At 35.2% G+C, this 19,649-nt stretch overlaps 2 protein-coding genes across 3 annotated transcripts in view; both read left to right on the top strand.

The window, feature by feature from the left end:
• Positions 1-915: 915 nt before the first annotated feature.
• On the top strand, positions 916-9,869 carry LOC107047762 (class E basic helix-loop-helix protein 23). Its single transcript, XM_015270593.1, has 5 exons — positions 916-1,398; positions 1,483-1,659; positions 4,543-4,787; positions 7,386-7,609; positions 9,327-9,869. The coding sequence occupies exons 2-5, from the start codon at positions 1,528-1,530 to the stop codon at positions 9,578-9,580; spliced, it is 855 nt and encodes a 284-aa protein (XP_015126079.1). The 5' UTR covers positions 916-1,398; positions 1,483-1,527; the 3' UTR covers positions 9,581-9,869.
• A 6,518-nt stretch (positions 9,870-16,387) lies between these two features.
• The window catches only part of LOC107047731, a 43,156-nt gene continuing 39,894 nt past the window's right edge, over positions 16,388-19,649 (top strand). For both annotated transcript variants that reach the window (XM_015270544.1, XM_015270542.1), the window contains exon 1: positions 16,388-16,608. The gene's annotated coding sequence lies outside the window, so the exon portion shown is untranslated. The remainder of the gene's footprint in view (positions 16,609-19,649) is intronic.

Below are 19,649 nucleotides of genomic sequence, written 5' to 3'. Positions count from 1 at the left end.
TATCTTACTACAATCTCAAAGCTTTTTCCGCGTAACAATATTCATCCTGATTCGATATACGAAATGCTCACTTCAATTATAATTTACTTGGAACAACGTATGATCATGTTGATTGAGATAACAACGTATTTAGTCAGGAGAATAATTTTGATTTTTGAGTAAACCAACGAATTTCTGGAGTTAGCAAACTTTTGGCTAGAATGAAATCAAAAACCTTCATTATTACGACAAATAAACGGAACTTCAATTCTAGAGAAGTTCGATTTCTCCTAATCGAATGTATCTCAAGAAGAGATAACTGGTATTCACTATAAAATAACAATATTCGAAAATTGACAACAATAATATTATTATTATTATTATTATTATTATTATTAAAATGATAATATTTCAGATATTAATACTTGAAAATTAACAACCAAATGATAGTTGGCTCAAATAAAATTCTCTTGATAAAATTCAGTAGTGAAGTGGTAAACGGAGATAAGTCGACTTATCTCTCAGTTGAGTTTTTGACGAATATTTCCGAAACTAAAGGAGATGGCGAAATATTTGTAATCACATTTGTTGTAGCACTCAATCGGCTCCACAAAAAAGGTTATAACAAAAATGTTGCTATCTTCCTTAGATTCCGAGATATTGATTGAAAACTGGTCAATAGTCAAAATTAACCTGTCTCCTTCTACCGCTTCGCTACTGAATTAATTGTTTTTATCAGTGCATCGCAAAAAAAACCAACACCTTTAGATTTTGTTTCGTTGGAAAATTCTCGGTAGGGTTCGCCACTCGTCGGTCCAAGCAGCATCCGAGAATGACTCCAACCCCCGGTCATGGCGCTATCTTTTGGGGATGTTGTGAATTAAAATACATCCCCATTGTGGTGAAATAAGTGAAGATGAATAGGAGAGCCACGAGGGCGCAGGGCAAACCGAGGCGATAAGTAGCTCCGGATATTAATTGAAATCCTTTAAATAATCAATTTCAAATTCCCTAAAAACCTTCCCTCAACCCCTCCCTCCACTTTCTCCCTATTTCCTCATCCCAAAGTGCTAAAAAAGTGGTGGATTTCGTCATTAAAATAAGCGACAAGTTTTAATCGAGTGATTCAATCGCTTCGGTGAGGGGGTGGGGGATTAAATAAAATGGCTGTGATTTGTCGCCTCCTGGAGTCGTTGTCCCCATGACTAACTCCAAACAAGTGTCAGAATCCTTTCATCAATTAAATCTGAAACCAAAGATAAACCAAATTATTTTATGAAGTAATTATACTTTTTATTATTAATCACGCATTTTAATCGAGGGAATTAAAAATAAAGGGGTTCCCTCCGAGTAATCAAAGGAGCTGCGAACACAATGAGAGTGATGTCCTGCGCGTAGATTGCCTCTTAGAAATTATACGTGAGTCACTGAATCCATAATTTATTCATTAAAAAGGGAAATTCATCGGAAAGCATGTTTTTAATGTCTTTTTTTTTCATTCAGATGAAAGTAGAATAGGGGCGAGAGAAATTTGGAATAGAGGCGAAAATGAGGTCCTACGATGGAGAGAGCAGTTCGGGGGATGAGGACGACAGAAGAGAGGGGGTTCCAGAGGTCCATATGAACCAGGGGCCCTGGCAGAGGTCGTCGCACCCTACGTGGGCCTGGGAACATCGAGGAGTGAGTCGACTATTTTTTTGCCTTCCGAATGGAAGTCTCGTATTTGACCGATTTTTCGATTGGTATAATTACGATTCCTTTGGCGCCACGATTTAAAATATATTTTCCGTGCCATTTTTTCGCAGGATTGCGGGATAAATAATGAAAAAATTCTATCTCAATAGTTTATTTGGATATGTCAATTGTCAATTTTTCAATTTAGATTGAAAAGATCACAAAACAGGGTCAGAAAGACACCAGAGTCGCAAGGATCACAAGAGATTACAGAGTAAAACGAATGAGACAGAAGAGTAGCTGCCCATATGAAAAAATCGTATAGAAATGTTCTATACGGATTGCGTATAGATATTCTATAGGATTTCCCTATATTTCCATACGCATATTTTCTATAAACAAATTTTTACATAAATTTTTGTATTCATACGAAAGATGTCTAAACATTCCAGAGAAAAATATAGAGAAATGTCGCAACGCCATACCAAATGTTTCTACACTGAGAGAAAAATCTGAAATTCGATTTACAATAAGAAAATAGTTGAGCCATTTTGGTGAACGACACGATTTTTTTTGTATGCGGCACATAACATTATAGTAACTTCACAAGCGTAATTTTTGCAAATCAAAATGCAGTTAAACTAACCAAAGTTCAAACGTAACCATGACAAATCTATCGTGAGGAGAACTATAAAATAGTTGCAATGACTAAATTCCATTGTAGTAATTACTTCTCCGGCCATAGTTAGCGTAACCCATGAAAAATTGTTGAGGACTTTTTTACTATAATTCGATGGTGATGGAATATAGTCAGAAGAATTATATTTTTCTCTCAGTGTATACATGTGGCAGTGGGTTGTATAGGGTCAAACCTATAGAAATCGTATAAAAATAATTTGTATAAAAAATATCCGTATAGAAATATTCGAATATCATATACGAAAATCCTATAGAAATTCTATACGTAATCCGTATAGAAAATTTCTACACGATTTTTTCATACGTGTGGCGTCACGGGGGTTTATGGAAGTCCATTGGTTCGCTTTTTTTCCAATGCTTTTTTTCCACATTAAGTCCGTTTGCACCAAACCCTGCTATCCAAATAAACCCCGGGGTAAAATTTATCCTCGAGGTCAATTATATCGCAGGGGTCATCATTTTTCAATATTTGACCCGAAGAATAATTTTTTATTTATCCTGTAGCCCCATTTGAATCAAACACTGATTTAACCTTGGGTTAAATTTTATTTTTTGTTCCTGGAATAAATTTGAGATACTCTCCCGGGTAAAATAATCCATCGAACATCCAAATTTGCTTTGTTTCTTATCTGACGTTTTCGTTATCCGAAGCTGATGCAACGGGGCCTTATTTTTTTCCGAATATTTTTTTTCCTGCAACTTTTGTTGCCGGAGTCATTCACCAGTTATTTAACAAGATCATATCACAGCAATAACGAACAGTCAAAATTATACAAAAAAATTATTTTTTGATAATTTTCAAAAAATTATTTTCTTGGTACAAGAAAGACTTGTTTGAGAACTCTGTCGGTTTTCTCCCAGGGTACGATTGTATGTCCATTACAATAAAGTCTATTACAATAAAGTCTATTCGGAAGCTTATTACCAATGGAATTGGTAGAAATAAAAAAAATAAAAGGACTAACAACGCAAAAAGTAACGGTCATATGCCTTCTGTCAGATATGCTCCAATACTTGCTTATTTTTAATTTGAATCAATTTTCTAGGTGCTAGAAGAATTTTCAAACATTTTTTAAGAAGATTGACTAACGAAATGTTCGAATTCGAGAGATATCTTTGGCAAACAGGTTTTGCTTACGATAGTCCCCATGTTTTTCATAGATAACGTTTATAATACCCCCCAGCTGTTAAAAAATTTGTAACGAGCTGTACTAATAACTAATCCTTTCTATTAATGTGGAAGTTAGTGAATCGCAAGGCGATGTTAATGAACGGATAACGAAGTTATCAGTAGCGAAGTGGTAAACCGGTATAAGACGATTTTGACTACTGGCCAGTTTTCAATAAATATCTCGGAATCTAAGGGAAATAGCGAAATTGTTGTAACTTCCTTTTTTGTAGCTCTCAATTTGCTCTACAAAAAAGGTTATAATAAAAATTTTGCTATTTCCCTTAGATTTTGAGATATTCATTGAAAACTGGGCAGTAGTCAAAATCGACTTATACCGATTTACCACTTCACTACAGTTATCATATTGAACATTCAGTCCTCCTCGCGTTCTTTCATTCAATCGATTTGTATTGACGAATTTCACGTTTAGTTGAGTTTCCTTACATTTGCAATGAAAAGTAAATATATTTGTTCCTTACCATCGAATCCTCTTGGTTCCGAGTTCAAATCCCGGTCGGATAAAATGGTAAGATCGAACCAATTTAAAGTCTTGATCATCATCGCAATATACTCAATCGAAGCGATGTAAAATAACAATAAAAAAATTGAATCCGTGTTTTCGGAGATTTCCAATCATTCACAAATCATAGAAAAAATCTTGGGTTTTAAAAGCAACGGAACGTGATATGTCGAATATGGTATGATATGTCATCATACCCATGCGTAAGAAAACCATAAATTCTACAAGGAAATGTAAAAAAAGAGAAAGTGTGACAAAAAGAATTTGTTACACTTTCTCCTTGAAATTACTCATTATGGAGTTGATTGAATAAAAATGCGTCAAATATCTCTAAAACTCATAGGTTTAAGGAAAAATGTCAAGAGAATTTTTTTGCAGCCATAAGATTCTGTACAAAAAAAATAAATTGATGAAAGCTTTGAAATCTCTTCTTCCCGAGATATTTGCATACTGATAAAACCGAGGTAGACTGACGGAAATGATTATGATTGAACTCCAGCCTCAATTGCCGGGTCAATCTAACGCGTCCCTGGAGTCAATGGCCTATTCAACGCCTCCGGCGTCTCATCCAGGGATTCCCGTGGCCCCTGGAGGCTACACGGGAACTGAGCATCCGCAGAATCATGGCAGAAGGACTCCCCTGGGTGCTGTTGGTCTAGGAGGCTTTTACTTTCAACAGCAACCACAGCCTCACGCCTCCTCCAGTGCTCTATCCTCTGATGAGAATCGTCCGGATCAAGAAAGGTATCTCAACACCCCATTATCCATAATCCGATCAATTTTGCACATTTTTGCTTCCGAATGGAAGCTTTGTAATCGTTCAAAATTAAGTTTCCAAATTTTTGTGTCAGGGTAACTGAATATCGTCTAAAATGTCTAAATATGCGATTTTTAGATGGTGTCTGTATGTATGTGTGTGTGTGTGTGTGTGTGCGTACTTTTTTTCCATTTTTTTTTCAGTTTTCTTTATAGGGGCTTGATGAAAATTCATGAATTTTTACATGGATATAGACGTTAATAGGCTCTATTCATCGAGACCAATTAAGGTTGAATTATTTATAGATTTTGTGAAATATTGGTATTTTTTCAAAAATCGATTTTTTGACGCTCAGTCCAAAAATCGTTATCAGAAATGAAATGAATCATGGCTTGTAAAATTTGTATTGATAGCCTCTTGATTCTCTCAGAATATGATGCCGATTGCATGTATCACTGTTGAGCTACAGCATATATTTTGAGATTTTTTTCATTTTTTTCATGGTCAACTGGAAAAATCAACAGTCATATCAATGAAATCATGGCTCAAAAAAAAAGTTTTGATACTTTTTCGATGAAGTGCAAAAATGATGAAAACAGCATAACTATTTATTAACCCTAGTCTGGTCACCTGACGGGAAAATACGACTTTAGTCACCTTCGCGGGAGAGTACCGCCGTGTTATTTAGGCTCCAACGTTGCCGAATGCACTCTACACTTCCCGGGCGCATTTAGCGAGTTTCCAGCAACGTCGCGCAACAGGCAATTTCATTTAACATGGGAAAAAATTGTTCACCTGGTGGAAATAATATTTTTTCTCCCAGAATTAAGGATACAATATTGAAAAAAAAAATACTAGAATTTTCCAGATACTTCAATTGACGAATTCAATTTTTCTCAAATTTTTCTGGCCAACCAGGCGATGGCCAGGTGAATAAAGCGACGTGTTGCAGCAATTCCCTCGCATGGTGACCAGTCTAGGGTTAAGTTGCATAGTAGCAATATGAAGCTTTAGGTCATATGGAGGTGATACGGGGTCATATATGAGTTATATGGTGGCATAATGGGCTCATATGGGATGATAGAGGGTCATATGGAGGTCATATGTGGCAATATGAGGGTCATATAGGCTCATAAAAGGGTAATATCGGGATCATAAGAGAGTCATATGGGTATCACTATTCAAAACAATAAAATATAAGAGTAATAAATTTCAAAAATAGAGAATCCATTCGGAAGCATATTGCTAATTTGTTAGCCACATAAACTACATCCATATCCAGAAAATGCGATTATCCACTTGTTTAATTCGAACAAGGAGAGAACATATGATCATTTTGTATTCTACTTTTCTTCATTTATTTATTTATTCATGAATTCATGCATTCATTCATGCATTCATTCATTCATTTATTTATTTATTATCTGTTGCGACAGAATAACATAAAACCAACTGCATGTAAAACCAAAGAGGAGTACATGACGGGCATAATTTTTGCTCTTCGACGACGACATAAAATATGATCAATTATAATTGTGCAATTTACATTTACCACAAAGCTCACGGTGGCAGTATAATACATAAAACCTCAGAATTTGTTCTCCCTACCGTACACTCCAATCGACAGCAGACACATTTTTCAGATTTCATTGTCGATCCAATTACCATTGACTTTATATTCATTAAAACGAGTTTGACAGAAGTGATTTCATTCTACTTTCTGCAGAAATTCTGGTGTCTTCATTGTTCCATTTATTCATATAAATTGTCATTCATTCATTTATAAATGAACGAATAAATAAATTAATCGTGTGTTTTTTATGTGGATACATCTTTAATTTCATGTTGGAGTCGTTCGCGCAGTTACCCCTATCGGCCAGCGGTATCCGTTGGAATTCTAGAAAATTCGAGAAATTTCGCTAGGGATCGGTATCAATCATTAATTTAATATAATATTAAGAGAAATTATCGCACCTTACGCATTTGTAAGTGAAGATATTGACAATTAGAGAAGATCACAATACATCATATTTTGCCCGACTCCCCCCTATCTTCATTGAAATTTGAGGAATACTATAATTAGTAATTTGAATTTTCAATTGACTATGAACCAAATAATTGACAATATGAAATTGTCAATTGACTACTGAGTAAATATTTCAAAATTTAATAAAAGTATTTTCGATTAGCCAAATAATCGTCAATCTTCTGCATTCAATTATTGATTGATGAAATAATTCGCAATTTGAATATTTTGATGGTTAATTGATGGTTAGTGTAATAATTTAAAAAATGATGAGTAATATTAACAATTGATGTATTGAAAATTTGGCTTTAATTAAAATTTATGATTATGCCGATATCTGAAATTCTTCGGTTTTTTAGAAAATTTGAAAAATTCTCGGATTTGCTAGAACATTCACACATTTTTCAAAAAAAAATAATTCAGCACATGAAGAGCGGTTCGACTTACGTGTCCACATTAAGTCTAACTGCTCTATCAAGTATACAGCTGCTTCGGATTTTACTCGAGAGTTAAGAGGAATAATTAATTCGATAACTACGATTTTTTGTTTACGTTGTAGACCTGCAGGATCGAGATTGAACTGTCCATCGAAATCTAAGAGCACGCGTCAAGGAAAAAGCGTCAGATTGAACATAAACGCGCGGGAACGGCGAAGAATGCACGACTTGAATGATGCTCTTGATGAACTGCGCTCTGTCATTCCTTATGCTCATAGTCCTTCAGTAAGAAAACTGTCGAAGATTGCTACATTGCTGCTGGCGAAGAATTATATTCTCATGCAGGGTAATTTGTTGAGCGATTCATAAATCATTTCAATCCCAAGTCAAGTCATTTTTATCTCGGAAGGATCCTTACAGATGAAGATGCACGGATAGAAAGGATTAGTTATTGTTAACGAATGGATTTGGTTCGAGACGAGGGTCTATTTGCTCTCACCAAATGTTCATTCGTTAATAGTTAATAAATACACATTTGAGGGGCCTTGTTTGACTCGATTTTCACTTTTCAAGTGAACCATTCGTTAATAGTTAATGAATCTCATTTGGAATAAATGAATCGGTCTATTAGTGCGAAAATATTGATAAGGTAATATAGCCAAAATTGTATGAAAACTACACGGAAATAAATATTCTATAAAAATTACGTATCTTTTCCGTAATTCCGGAGTGCAATGTGGTTGTAGGAAATTTTACGGAACTGTCACATCATTTTTACCTCAAATCACCCAATTTTTCCAGAACTTTCCGTAATTTTTACGTGAATCTCCTGTGAAAAATTACGATACCGCTTAAATTTTCTGAGTCGATTCCGTAATCGGTGAGCGAACGGTGAGTTCCGTAATTTTTACTGAAAATTTGTCTCCGTGTAGGACGCAAGGAGCAGAAATGTTCAGTAAAAATTACGGAACGCACAATTCGCTCACCGATTACAGAATCGATTCAGAAAATTTAAATGACGGTATCGTAATTTTTCACAGGAGATTCAGATAAAAATTACGGAACGCTCTGGACAAATTCCGTAACAGTTTCGTAGCATTGCCTACAACCACATTTCGCTCCGGAATTACAAAAAAGATACGTAATTTTTATTGAATATTTCTCTCCGTGCATTATATTCATTCAACTTCATGAACTTTATAACGTGAAAATTGATCTGGAAAAGCCCACATCGATCTTGAAAGGTCAGCATAGACTTGGCGAAATAGATTGATGACTGAAAATGTTTCACCTATTTTTTAATCAAGGGTTGGCATGAAAATTACATTTTGAAACTTGGAAAAAGGAACCAATTTCACTGTTAGATGCACCTAATTACATAAGCCTTACAGCATGGAATTTTGATCTGGAAATTTTTTAAAAATCATTTCTCATTTTTTTTCTCAAATCTAAACATAATAAAAGCCAACATTGAGTATGTTTTAATGAATAAATGAATACATAATGATAGAAAATAATATGCATAAATCACTAGGAAATGATGCGCGCGCGAAGCGCGCGCCTGCATTCCAGATTTGAAAAACAATAGGAAGTTTACTGTTGAAGGACTGAGGAAATAATCAAAAAATTGCCATGTTTGCAAATTCCGAGCGTTGTCTATAAATAATTTATAAACAATCAATTCTCTACCATAAAAATCATTTGTTCGGAATCGTAACAAATTTAGAAAGAAGAATAAATTCAGAAATCAATTGTATGCCTAAAAAATAAGGTTTCCGAAAGTTTAAACAATTGCAATTATATATTTATAATCAACGTATGCCTAAAAAAAATAATACTTCGGTGCAAAATGTAATTTGAACGCCGCTGATTATTCATGAATTTCTTTTTTAATTTTTCTCATGCAATCTAATAAACAAATCTGATGATTGAAAATTGTTGAATCTACCGTGTGGTCTCCACCAAACTGTAAAAAATTCTTGGATATCCTTAAGGCAATTGAAGAGAATGTATTTCGAATCCAATGTTAGAATGTTTAAAATATTGAATTGTGAAATCCACAGGAAATGCTCTGGATGAACTGAGGAGAGTCATAACCGTTCTCCAATCGCCGCATGCACACGGTGCAGTGTTGCCACCGACCCCAGTCTCCTATGACCTGCTCCAAGGTTTCCCTGGAAAGCTCTTCCAAGGTGTCCCCGAGCTCCAGGGTCTCCAGAGCCTCTCTGCGATGAATACAACTGTCACTGCTAGTGGACCCTCCACTGACATCACAGTAACTGGAGACCTCAGCGTCTCCGGTACTGAGTCCACCTGAACCTCGTGGAAAACATCACGAAAATCATCGAGGGATTTTTTTGATGAGAAAACGAAGAAAGTTAATCACAAGAAAAGTGAAAGTATCAAGTTTAAGTTCTAGGAGGCTATAACCGTCAGCTAAGAGTTTTACCAAAGAAAATTTGCAGAAAATTGGTACTGAATAGAACTTTGAAAATTCCATGCAGATTATTTTGCAAATCTCTTTGAAACTGGTAGAGCTGCGAGTTCTAATGCATAATTCTTTTTTTGAACAATCAACTATGATCACATTGCAACTATTTATTCACGCACGAAAAAATTTAATAGAAAAACCTATCGAATTCGTTAGAAAATTCTATTGAATTTCTATTAAACTTTCTATTAGTTTTTGGCTGATTCTATTGACATGTTCAATAGAAAATATACAATAGAAAAAGTCAACAGAATTCGATTTTTCTATATAACTTATTTTTTTCATATATTTTCTATAGAATTTGCTCGACTCAAATTTTCTAAGTTTTTTCATCCTATTCTTCTTTTCTTCTCATCAAGAAAATCAAACGAAAAAACTTGGAAAATTTGAGCCGAGGAAATTCTATAGAAACATCTCAATAGAATAAATTATATAGAAAAATTGAATTCTATTGACTTTTTCTACTGAATATTTTCTATTGAACATTTCAATAGAATCGGCCAAAAACTAATAGAACAGTTCAATAGAAATTCAATAGAATTTTCTAACGAATTCGATACGTTTTTCTATTAAATTTTTTCGTCCGTATTATCAACAATTTAATTGTTCAAATCGCCCTAGCGTCCAAACTATGAAAGATATATGAAAATTTTCGGATCACGAATCATTTAGAATTTGAGAAGAAATAATTTTTGTCGTCTCTCAATTTCACATATCTCCGTTAGATTTCGAGATATGAACAAGGAAAAAGTAGCGTGACGCAAGTAGAGAGCGTCATGTCGGATCGCGTAGCCAGTTTATTGCTCATATCTCGGAATCTACGGGAGATAGGTAAAATTGATAACAAACAAAAATTATTCCTTATTAAATTCTAGATGATTCATGATTAGAAAATTTTCGTCTATACTTCATAGTTTGGGTGCTAGAGCGATTTGAACAATTCAATTGTTAATAATAAATCACTACAATGCCTAAAATTAATTGAAAATTGTATACTTGACGTTTAGTGATTATATTTTATTGTTTAAAACAAGAATTACGCACTAAAACGCGAGTGGTCGGTACATGTCTGAAAATCGAGGGTGTCTCACAGCTCTAGTAGGTTCGGGGAAGAATGTTGAGAAGATGTCTCGTATTAGTCGCATAATTTTCTACTGAACAGACGATTTGCCATCGCCTCAAAATCTCTCCCTTTGAAAGACATTCGTCAAACAATCTGTTAACGGTGTTTTCACTCATCCAATTTCTGAAAAATTTGCACACATACTTTTTGAAAATATCTCGGAAGTTCTAAAATGAGGTACAAGAATGCTCCTGAAGGAAAGGTCCATTGACATTGTTTTTCTAAACCCTTTTCTTCCGAGTATATTTGCAAAACTCTTGTCCCTACCACCACTGAAATGGCAGAAGCATCATTAAGAACCCATAAATATCTTCTTGAACGGCAAAAATATTTTTTTATATTCAAGTCGATAGATTTTTAATTTTAGAATCAACGAACAAATTATAGAACCTCTTTTGTGACAAAGAGAAATTATTTGATCATTTTTTTAAGAACGGAGGGTTAGAATGACGAAAATAATGATTCAAAAATTTTGAAAAGGAAAATGAAAAAGTTTTTGAATCCCGTCCGTAAACACGATAGTCAATATAGCATGTGATACATGTGAGAATAATTAATTCCTAGTCATGTGCGTCCATAAAAGTCAAGCATTGAAGTCATATATTTATTAATCTCAAGGTAAACTGATGAAGAAACTTTGATTGATATTTTATTGAAATATAAAGAAAACGAAAAGTATAAATATATTTATGGTAATTGATATAAAAGCTCAGAATGACGAAATCATAACAAGTGCCAACGAGCATGTGAAAGTATCTGTCTAATTATTTAATGATAAATGATGATATTTATTATCAATTGATTGATATGAAGTAAACAGACGATGAAAGTAAAAGAGTTAATTAATAATTAGCTTTTCTCTATCGCAATTAATAAGATGAAATTATACAAATGAAGGGAGTCATAGATTTAACAATTGTAATGTGCGATTTTGGTAGATTTTATTGAAACGAAACGTCAATATTAATATTAGGAAAAAATGAATGATAATATTTATTGTAGTGTAGTTTGAACGTTTAGTGCTCAAATAAAATATTGTAAGTAATTAAAAACTAAACAAAAGAAACTCAAAATCATTCGTATTTATAATGAAATTCACTGAAAATAAGTCCATCGTCTGAAAAAGGGCCTTCCATAATTCAAACTCACCTTTGAGCATTGTTTTCAAAGAGAAATATTTGAATTTTAACATTCTGTTGGTCGAGCCACACTCGATGTCGCGCACTGAAATATTCGGTCATTTCATTCAAACATGTGCAGAAGAAGTGATGTGTTACTATGAATGATCATACATACTATACTGAGAGAAAAAATTATTCCTGCCGAGGATTGATATTCTCGTCAGAAGATAATATTTTTTCAGAACGAATTTTTCCAGGACAGTCATTTTCAGAGAGTCCAAGTCTATCCTAAAAAATTACAGTGATATTGAACAATCTGATTATTATGCTACATATGACCTTGACAAAATGTTCTCTGATATCTTCCGGATTTTACAAATTGGCGATTTTCTCAGGTAAAGAAAATTGGAATAATTCCAAATGTTAATAATTATTATTGGAGTTTCTTCGAGGTCATATGCAGAAGAATATTCTTATAGATCACCATAATTCTCACGCTTGGAACTGATTTCGGAGCACCTGGAAATGACTGGCCTGGAGAAATACGTTCCAAAAGAGATATTTTCTTCTACTAAGAGTATGAAAAAGATATCACCAATAACATTTTCTTGGAAGGAATAAATTTTTTTCTCAGTGTATAAATTCATATATACTATACATGTATGACATTTGTTTTTTTTAATAATAAGAACTGTAAAAAAAATCAAGGAAGAAATACAGTGTATGGTGTCATGAAATAATATGCTTCAGGGCGAGTGCCATGGGGTTGTTTACTCTCGTGGAGTTGGCATCCGAGCCGAAGGCGAGGACTGGTCAACCACGCGAGTATACGGATGCGGCATAAAATCGTACTGGAGAGATTGTGGCCTTCGGCACCTATTCCCCCACAATTATGTTATATGGAACCCAAAAACTAAATCTACGCCTGTACATCTGCCGTAAGAATTCCTAATTGAAAGAATGCCTTCGAAACGGTCAAGTTTCTTCGTTGCTCTGACGGATCTTTGTTTTGAAAAATGGAAAACCAGCAATATTCTGAAAACTTTGTATGAACGGATATATATGTTTTGATTGATTTAGATAGAAGGCATCGAAGCGAATCTTTTTAAAACAAAAAAATCGAAATCAGCCCACTAGTTTTGAAGATATTTGTGGAAAACTATTTAAAAACGAATCTTTTTTTCTCAAAAACCATTAGATCGATGCAGCTGAAGTGTTGCACAGAGATAGTCATTACGACGACAATATCCCGAAAATTTTGTATGAATGGGGATCAATATTTTGATTGATCTAGATAGATGCCGTCGAGACAAGTATTTTGAAAAAAAATCAAATCCGTTGAGTATTTTGTGAGATATTTAACAAAAAACATTTACACAAATTCATCTCAGTAACCGCTTGGCCGATTGCCGTCATACCGTCCATAATACCGAATAGATGTTTGTTCAGGATCAAACATTTATTTCCATCGCACATATTTTTTTGTCTCTCTCGAATTCATCCCACTTGTCTCTTCTCTTCCCTTCTCTCATTGTTTGCGTATAATCTGACAAAATTTCAGATTTTTCGGAATTACTTGATCCACTTGATTATTCAATATTCTGGTGGTGGACATGCTCACATACAGACATGGTCGCCAAACTTCATATTTTCACGTTTCAGACCGTTCCACATTATTTCCAATCAAAATTAGAGAATGTGAAAATTGAAGGATTACAATGTTTCCATTCGGAAGCAAAAATAGCCACAGTACTAAGATATCTTCAACTTCAACTACCCTAAAATTGCTGAGGGCTGCTTAGGCTATTGTTTGAACATCAACAATCACAATAATATTGTTTTGCTCATAATATTAAACTTGTCTATGACTCTTTAATTATCATGAACGCCGAGGCAACGAGAATAAACTCCTAAAAAATACTCGGAAATGTTTGAACATCGAAGAAAATGGTTCTCCTTTGATTCTGCACTGATAGAATGATTCATTTATTCCAAACGAGATTCATTAACTGTTAACGACTGGTGGAGTCGAATACGACCAACTAAATATTCGTTAATCGTTAACGAACGGTTCCCTTGAAAGGTGAAAGTCGAGTCAAACAAGGCTCTTCAAACATGCATTTGTTAACTGTTAACGAATAAACGTGTGGTGAGACCGAATAGACCCCCCCCCTTCAACCAAATCCATTTATTTCATTTCATTTTATTTCATGACGACCCAACAGCACAAGGTCAATTACAGGATCAAACTACAGTCTACAAACAATACAAAAATGAAATCATCAATCGATAAAATTTGACAAAGCTGTCATGACGGAAAGCATCACTAAGATTAAACAATCCAGAAAGTTATACGACCAAGTATCCCATCCATACAACTTGCATTATTTCAACATATTTTTATTTCGCAGTCATTCCCTACTCGCTAGTTATCACTAATTTACGGATTTACAATAAATTTTACAATTTTAGAACAACGGTCATTTAAGCGGCGGATCGCCTGTGCAACACTACAAAATCGTTCATTCGTTACCAATAAAAAATCCTTTCTACCAGTGTGCGAAAAATTGTGGGCCGTTATTCTCAACAATAGCGTCCGGAATTTGAAATTCCCGCCAAATCCTCAACAATTCATTTTATTTCATAAAGACCCAACAGCACAAGGCCAATTACAGGATCAAACTACAGTCTACAAACAATACAAAAATGTCACGACGGAAAGCATCACTAAGATCAAACAATCCAGAAAGTTATACCACCAAGTATCCCATCCATACAACTTGCATTATTTTTACATATTTTTATTTCGCAGTCATTCCCCACTCGCTAGTTATCATTAATTTACGGATTTACAATAAATTTTACAATTTTAGAACAACGGTCACTTAAGCGGCGGATCGCCTGTGCAACATTACAAAATCGTTCATTCGTTACGAATAAAAAATCCTTTCTACCAGTGTGCAAAAAATTGTGGGCCGTTATTCTCAACAATAGCGTCCGGAATTTGAAATCCCCGCCAAATCCTCAACAATTCATTTTATTTCATAAAGACCCAACAGCACAAGGTCAATTACAGGATCAAACTACAGTCTACAAACAATACAAAAATGTCATGACGGAAAGCATCACTAAGATCAAACAATCCAGAAAGTTATTCGACCAAGTATCCCATCCATACAACTTGCATTATTTTTACATATTCTTATTTCGCAGTCATTCCCCACTCGCTAGTTATCATTAATTTACGGATTTACAATAAATTTTACAATTTTAGAACAACGGTCATTTAAGCGGCGGATCGCCTGTGCAACACTACAAAATCGTTCATTCGTTACCAAAAAAAAATCCTTTCTACCAGTGTGCAAAAAATTGTGGGCCGTTATTCTCAACAATAGCGTCCGGAATTTGAAATTCCCGCCAAATCCTCAACAATTCATTTTATTTCATAAAGACCCAACAGCACAAGGCCAATTACAGGATCAAACTACAGTCTACAAACAATACAAAAATGTCACGACGGAAAGCATCACTAAGATCAAACAATCCAGAAAGTTATACGACCAAGTATCCCATCCATACAACTTGCATTATTTCAACATATTTTTATTTTGCAGTCATTCCCCACTCGCTAGTTATCACTAATTTACGGATTTACAATAAATTTTACAATTTTAGAACAACGGTCATTTAAGCGGCGGATCGCCTGTGCAACACTACAAAATCGTTCATTCGTTACGAATAAAAAATCCTTTCTACCAGTGTGCGAAAAATTGTGGGCCGTTATTCTCAACAATAGCGTCCGGAATTTGAAATTCCCGCCAAATCCTCAACAATTCATTTTATTTCATAAAGACCCAACAGCACAAGGCCAATTACAGGATCAAACTACAGTCTACAAACAATACAAAAATGTCACGACGGAAAGCATCACTAAGATCAAACAATCCAGAAAGTTATACCACCAAGTATCCCATCCATACAACTTGCATTATTTCAACATATTTTTATTTTGCAGTCATTCCCCACTCGCTAGTTATCACTAATTTACGGATTTACAATAAATTTTACAATTTTAGAACAACGGTCATTTAAGCGGCGGATCGCCTGTGCAACACTACAAAATCGTTCATTCGTTACCAATAAAAAATCCTTTCTACCAGTGTGCAAAAAATTGTGGGCCGTTATTCTCAACAATAGCGTCCGGAATTTGAAATTCCCGCCAAATCCGCAACAATGGAGTTCCCCAGCAGGTGCTGCCCCCCTCCATCACAACGTTCTCACCTCACACCACAGCCTCGGCATCGCCCGTGTCTCTCCGTCTCCCCGTTCTCCTTTTTTCCCTTCGAAAAACCGTGCAAACCTCTTGTACATGAGAATTCGTCCCGCTAGTGTTGCGCGTGCATTGTTGGTGTGTGTCCCCCCTCAAAGGTTATTTTTCAAGATGGCCTGGGTGCTGTCGCCCGCCGAGGTGCTTACGAGCCTTACGGTTTAGCGCGGTGCTGCCGAGTGTCTCCCAACCGATTGCTCAAAAAAAAACCCAAAAAGTGTCTCAACTCTTTTAAAAATTGTGATAACCTCATTGCTCCAAAACATGTGAGAAACCTCAAATGGTGAGTACAAACCTGTTAAAAACCCCTACCGGTCATATTTCCCCCTTGTTAACATTATTTAACCCGTCTCTCCCCCCCATTTTGCCCCCTAAAAACCCAAATAACCCATTCGCACTTCCTCCTCCACCTCAAAATCATTCCTTTTAGTGACAGATGACGTTAACGTCTATTTCCATCACACATATTTTTTTATCTCTCTCGAATTCATCCCACTTGTCTCCTCTCTTCCCTTCTCTCATTGTTTGCGTGAAATTCTTACGACTTGGATTATATACACTGGTGGTTGGGTTACTACGTTCGTGAGGCCTGATTGAGGCCTAGGTGAATGGTGGTGGTGGAATTGGATGGTTGGAGAACGGTTTTCTGTACTCCAATGTTTCAACTGTAGTGAATATGTTTTTTTCTGCTTGTTTTAATGGGTTAGTGAGTGGAGGGGGGAGAGCAAGGCTTGACCTAACTCCAACTGGCGACGGTTTTCACGAGGTCTTGCAAGTTTCGTCGGTCTTTTTAGGATTTTTTCGGTCTCGTAGGGGAAAAACGATGAGAATTTATTTTTGTAGCCAAGGATTTGGGTTTATTTTTTTGACGGTTTGGATTGTTTTGATTTTTGTTGTTCCTGGCGGCTATCGAGGAGAGGGATCAAGGGGTGCGAAAAAGGGGGAGGTTTTTTTATGTGGATTTTACGGGGAATTCTCATGATTTTTGGACGCAAGGAAGAGTGGTTTCGAAACTCTTTCACCATCAGTGGGAGTTGGAAACTTCTAACATTCGTTTGAGTTGAGAGAACGCAAACGGTAATGGTTGGAGTAGAGGTGGTAGTGTCGGGTACAATGCTGGAGCTTTTCCGCCACCCGAGGGAAAGCGGATGAAACACTCGGATGCACAATGAAATTTAACAGTCGGCGGGAAGAATAATTGAGGATTTTCAGGGGGGGGGGATTAGTTTGGATATTTTGCGGTGTTCAAGAGAGAAATGATTCGCGCTTTAAGGTATATCCCTGGAAAACACGTTTTTCTTAAGATTGTCCCCATGTTTGTTACAGATAATGTTTATAAGTCCCCAGTTATTCAAAAAAATTCTAACTAGCTGTACTACACAGTTTAAGAGATGATGAATAATGAAATCAGGGCTTCTAACACACGCGGCATAAGGCAAAAGGGGGTTCTGGGTCCCCCCGAACTCGATTTTCCATCTTCTGAGAAAACTGTTCTTACGATGTTTTAAAAAACTAATCCGTGGTAGATTGATAAATTCCGAATCTCTTAGGTATATCCCTAGAAAACACGTTTTTCTTAAAATTGTTCCCATGTTTGTTATAGATAATGTTTATAATTCCCCAGTTATTGAAAAAAATTCTAACTAGTTGTACTACAGTTTAAGAGATGATGAATAATGAAATGCGGGCTTCTAACACACGAGGCATAAACCAAAAGGGGGTCCTGGGTCCCCCCGAACTCGATTTTTCCATCTTCTAAGAAAACTGTTCTTACGATGTTTCAAAAAACTAATCTGTGATAGATTGATTAATTCCGAACACGGTGAATGTTTTGTAAGATTGGTACTACAAAGTTTCTGCGATATTCAACTCTAAAAAGTGGAAATTTCGTGAAAGGATTCCGTATTTGATTCAAAAAATTAATCAACAAATAATTGCTTATTTGATTCAAACAGTTATTGTTGCCTGCATCAGCAATACATGAGGATTGAAAACTCTATAACTTATGAGAATGCACACTGTTATCAATTTTTAGTTAGTTCACACTGTAATTCAATTTATCTGTTGTTCATCTCATCAATATAATTCCGTGCTTAGAATATTGTCATCTCGTGTTTTCAGCACCAAATTAAAGATTAATACTTAATTGGAAATATTGAGTCACAGCTTCTTTTTATTCATATCAGAAATTTTGTATTTGGATATTAATATTATTTGTTCAACGTGAAAAATCGATCACCATTTTCACTATATTACATTCAGAGTTCTCAAAAATTGTACTTTTTCAACTATTTCATCAATCTTTCCCCGAAATTGTACTTTTTAATTTTTTTTAGATTTTTAAAATGCTTTCTAATGGTTCAATATCGAGATTTAAACTCACACCTGCAAAGTTTAAATAATAAAATCATTGTAAAATGTTCGGAAACTTAGGGTGAAATGGGGCACAAACGAAAGCTCTGAGGTTCGACTACAAAAATGGAACAGCATTTCAGTGGAGAAAAAATAGTCAAAGTACTTGGATATCCTTCAATTATGTTTGTCGGAGGAAACGGTTGATGTTTGATACAGAATTCTTTACCGATTATCAGAACTAAATTATCTAATTGATTCTTCTCGGTAAATTTAATGAAATTAGAAGTGACCGATGTAGAGATAAAATCGATTGAGGGTGTTTACAGAAAATCATGACGATTCACAAAACTCTAAATTTTCTTTTTAGTGATGAGCGAAAGTTATTTTACACATTTCAATGGCAATTTTATCCTGCTAATCTTAAATAATTTTTTCTGGTAATGAAACAAATCGAATGTGATAAATAGAGCCAGGTTAGAGAAGACAAATAGAGAAATTCAACAATTTCACATTGTTCGTTTTGTTTCATTTATTATTTTCTCAATGTTTTCAATCTTCTAACTGGAGAGTGATCAACTCGGATATCAATTCCATAAGAGCTTGGGTATAAGAAGAATGTTGTTTATTCCATTCCGTCGAGGCTATTGCGACTAACTTTTTAAGACTAAGAAAAAGAAGCAGAATTCTTTGTGAATCCAGAATGACTCGCTTGGTAGGAAATACTGTGTTTCGCTTTTGTAAATATTCAAAACCTTCCATATATTTTCATCACGCTGCGACGAAAAGTGAACTTTTCGGCACGCTCCGCGTGCCTAAAAGTTCAATTTCCACTACATTGTGATGAAATAGTATATTTACGAACTAGTATATTTCGATACAAGTGCGTAAAAGTGTTTTTTGGCTCGTGGGGGGTTTATAGCACGAGCCGAAGGCGAGTGATGTAATCCCACGAGCCGGAAAACCCTTTTC

Source organism: Diachasma alloeum, unplaced genomic scaffold (genome assembly GCF_001412515.2).
Source record: "Diachasma alloeum isolate Michigan unplaced genomic scaffold, Dall2.0 Dall_scaffold_78908, whole genome shotgun sequence".
NCBI lineage: Eukaryota > Metazoa > Arthropoda > Insecta > Hymenoptera > Braconidae > Diachasma > Diachasma alloeum.
Note: the sequence above shows the minus strand (reverse complement) of the source record. Positions and strands in the feature narration are given on the sequence as shown.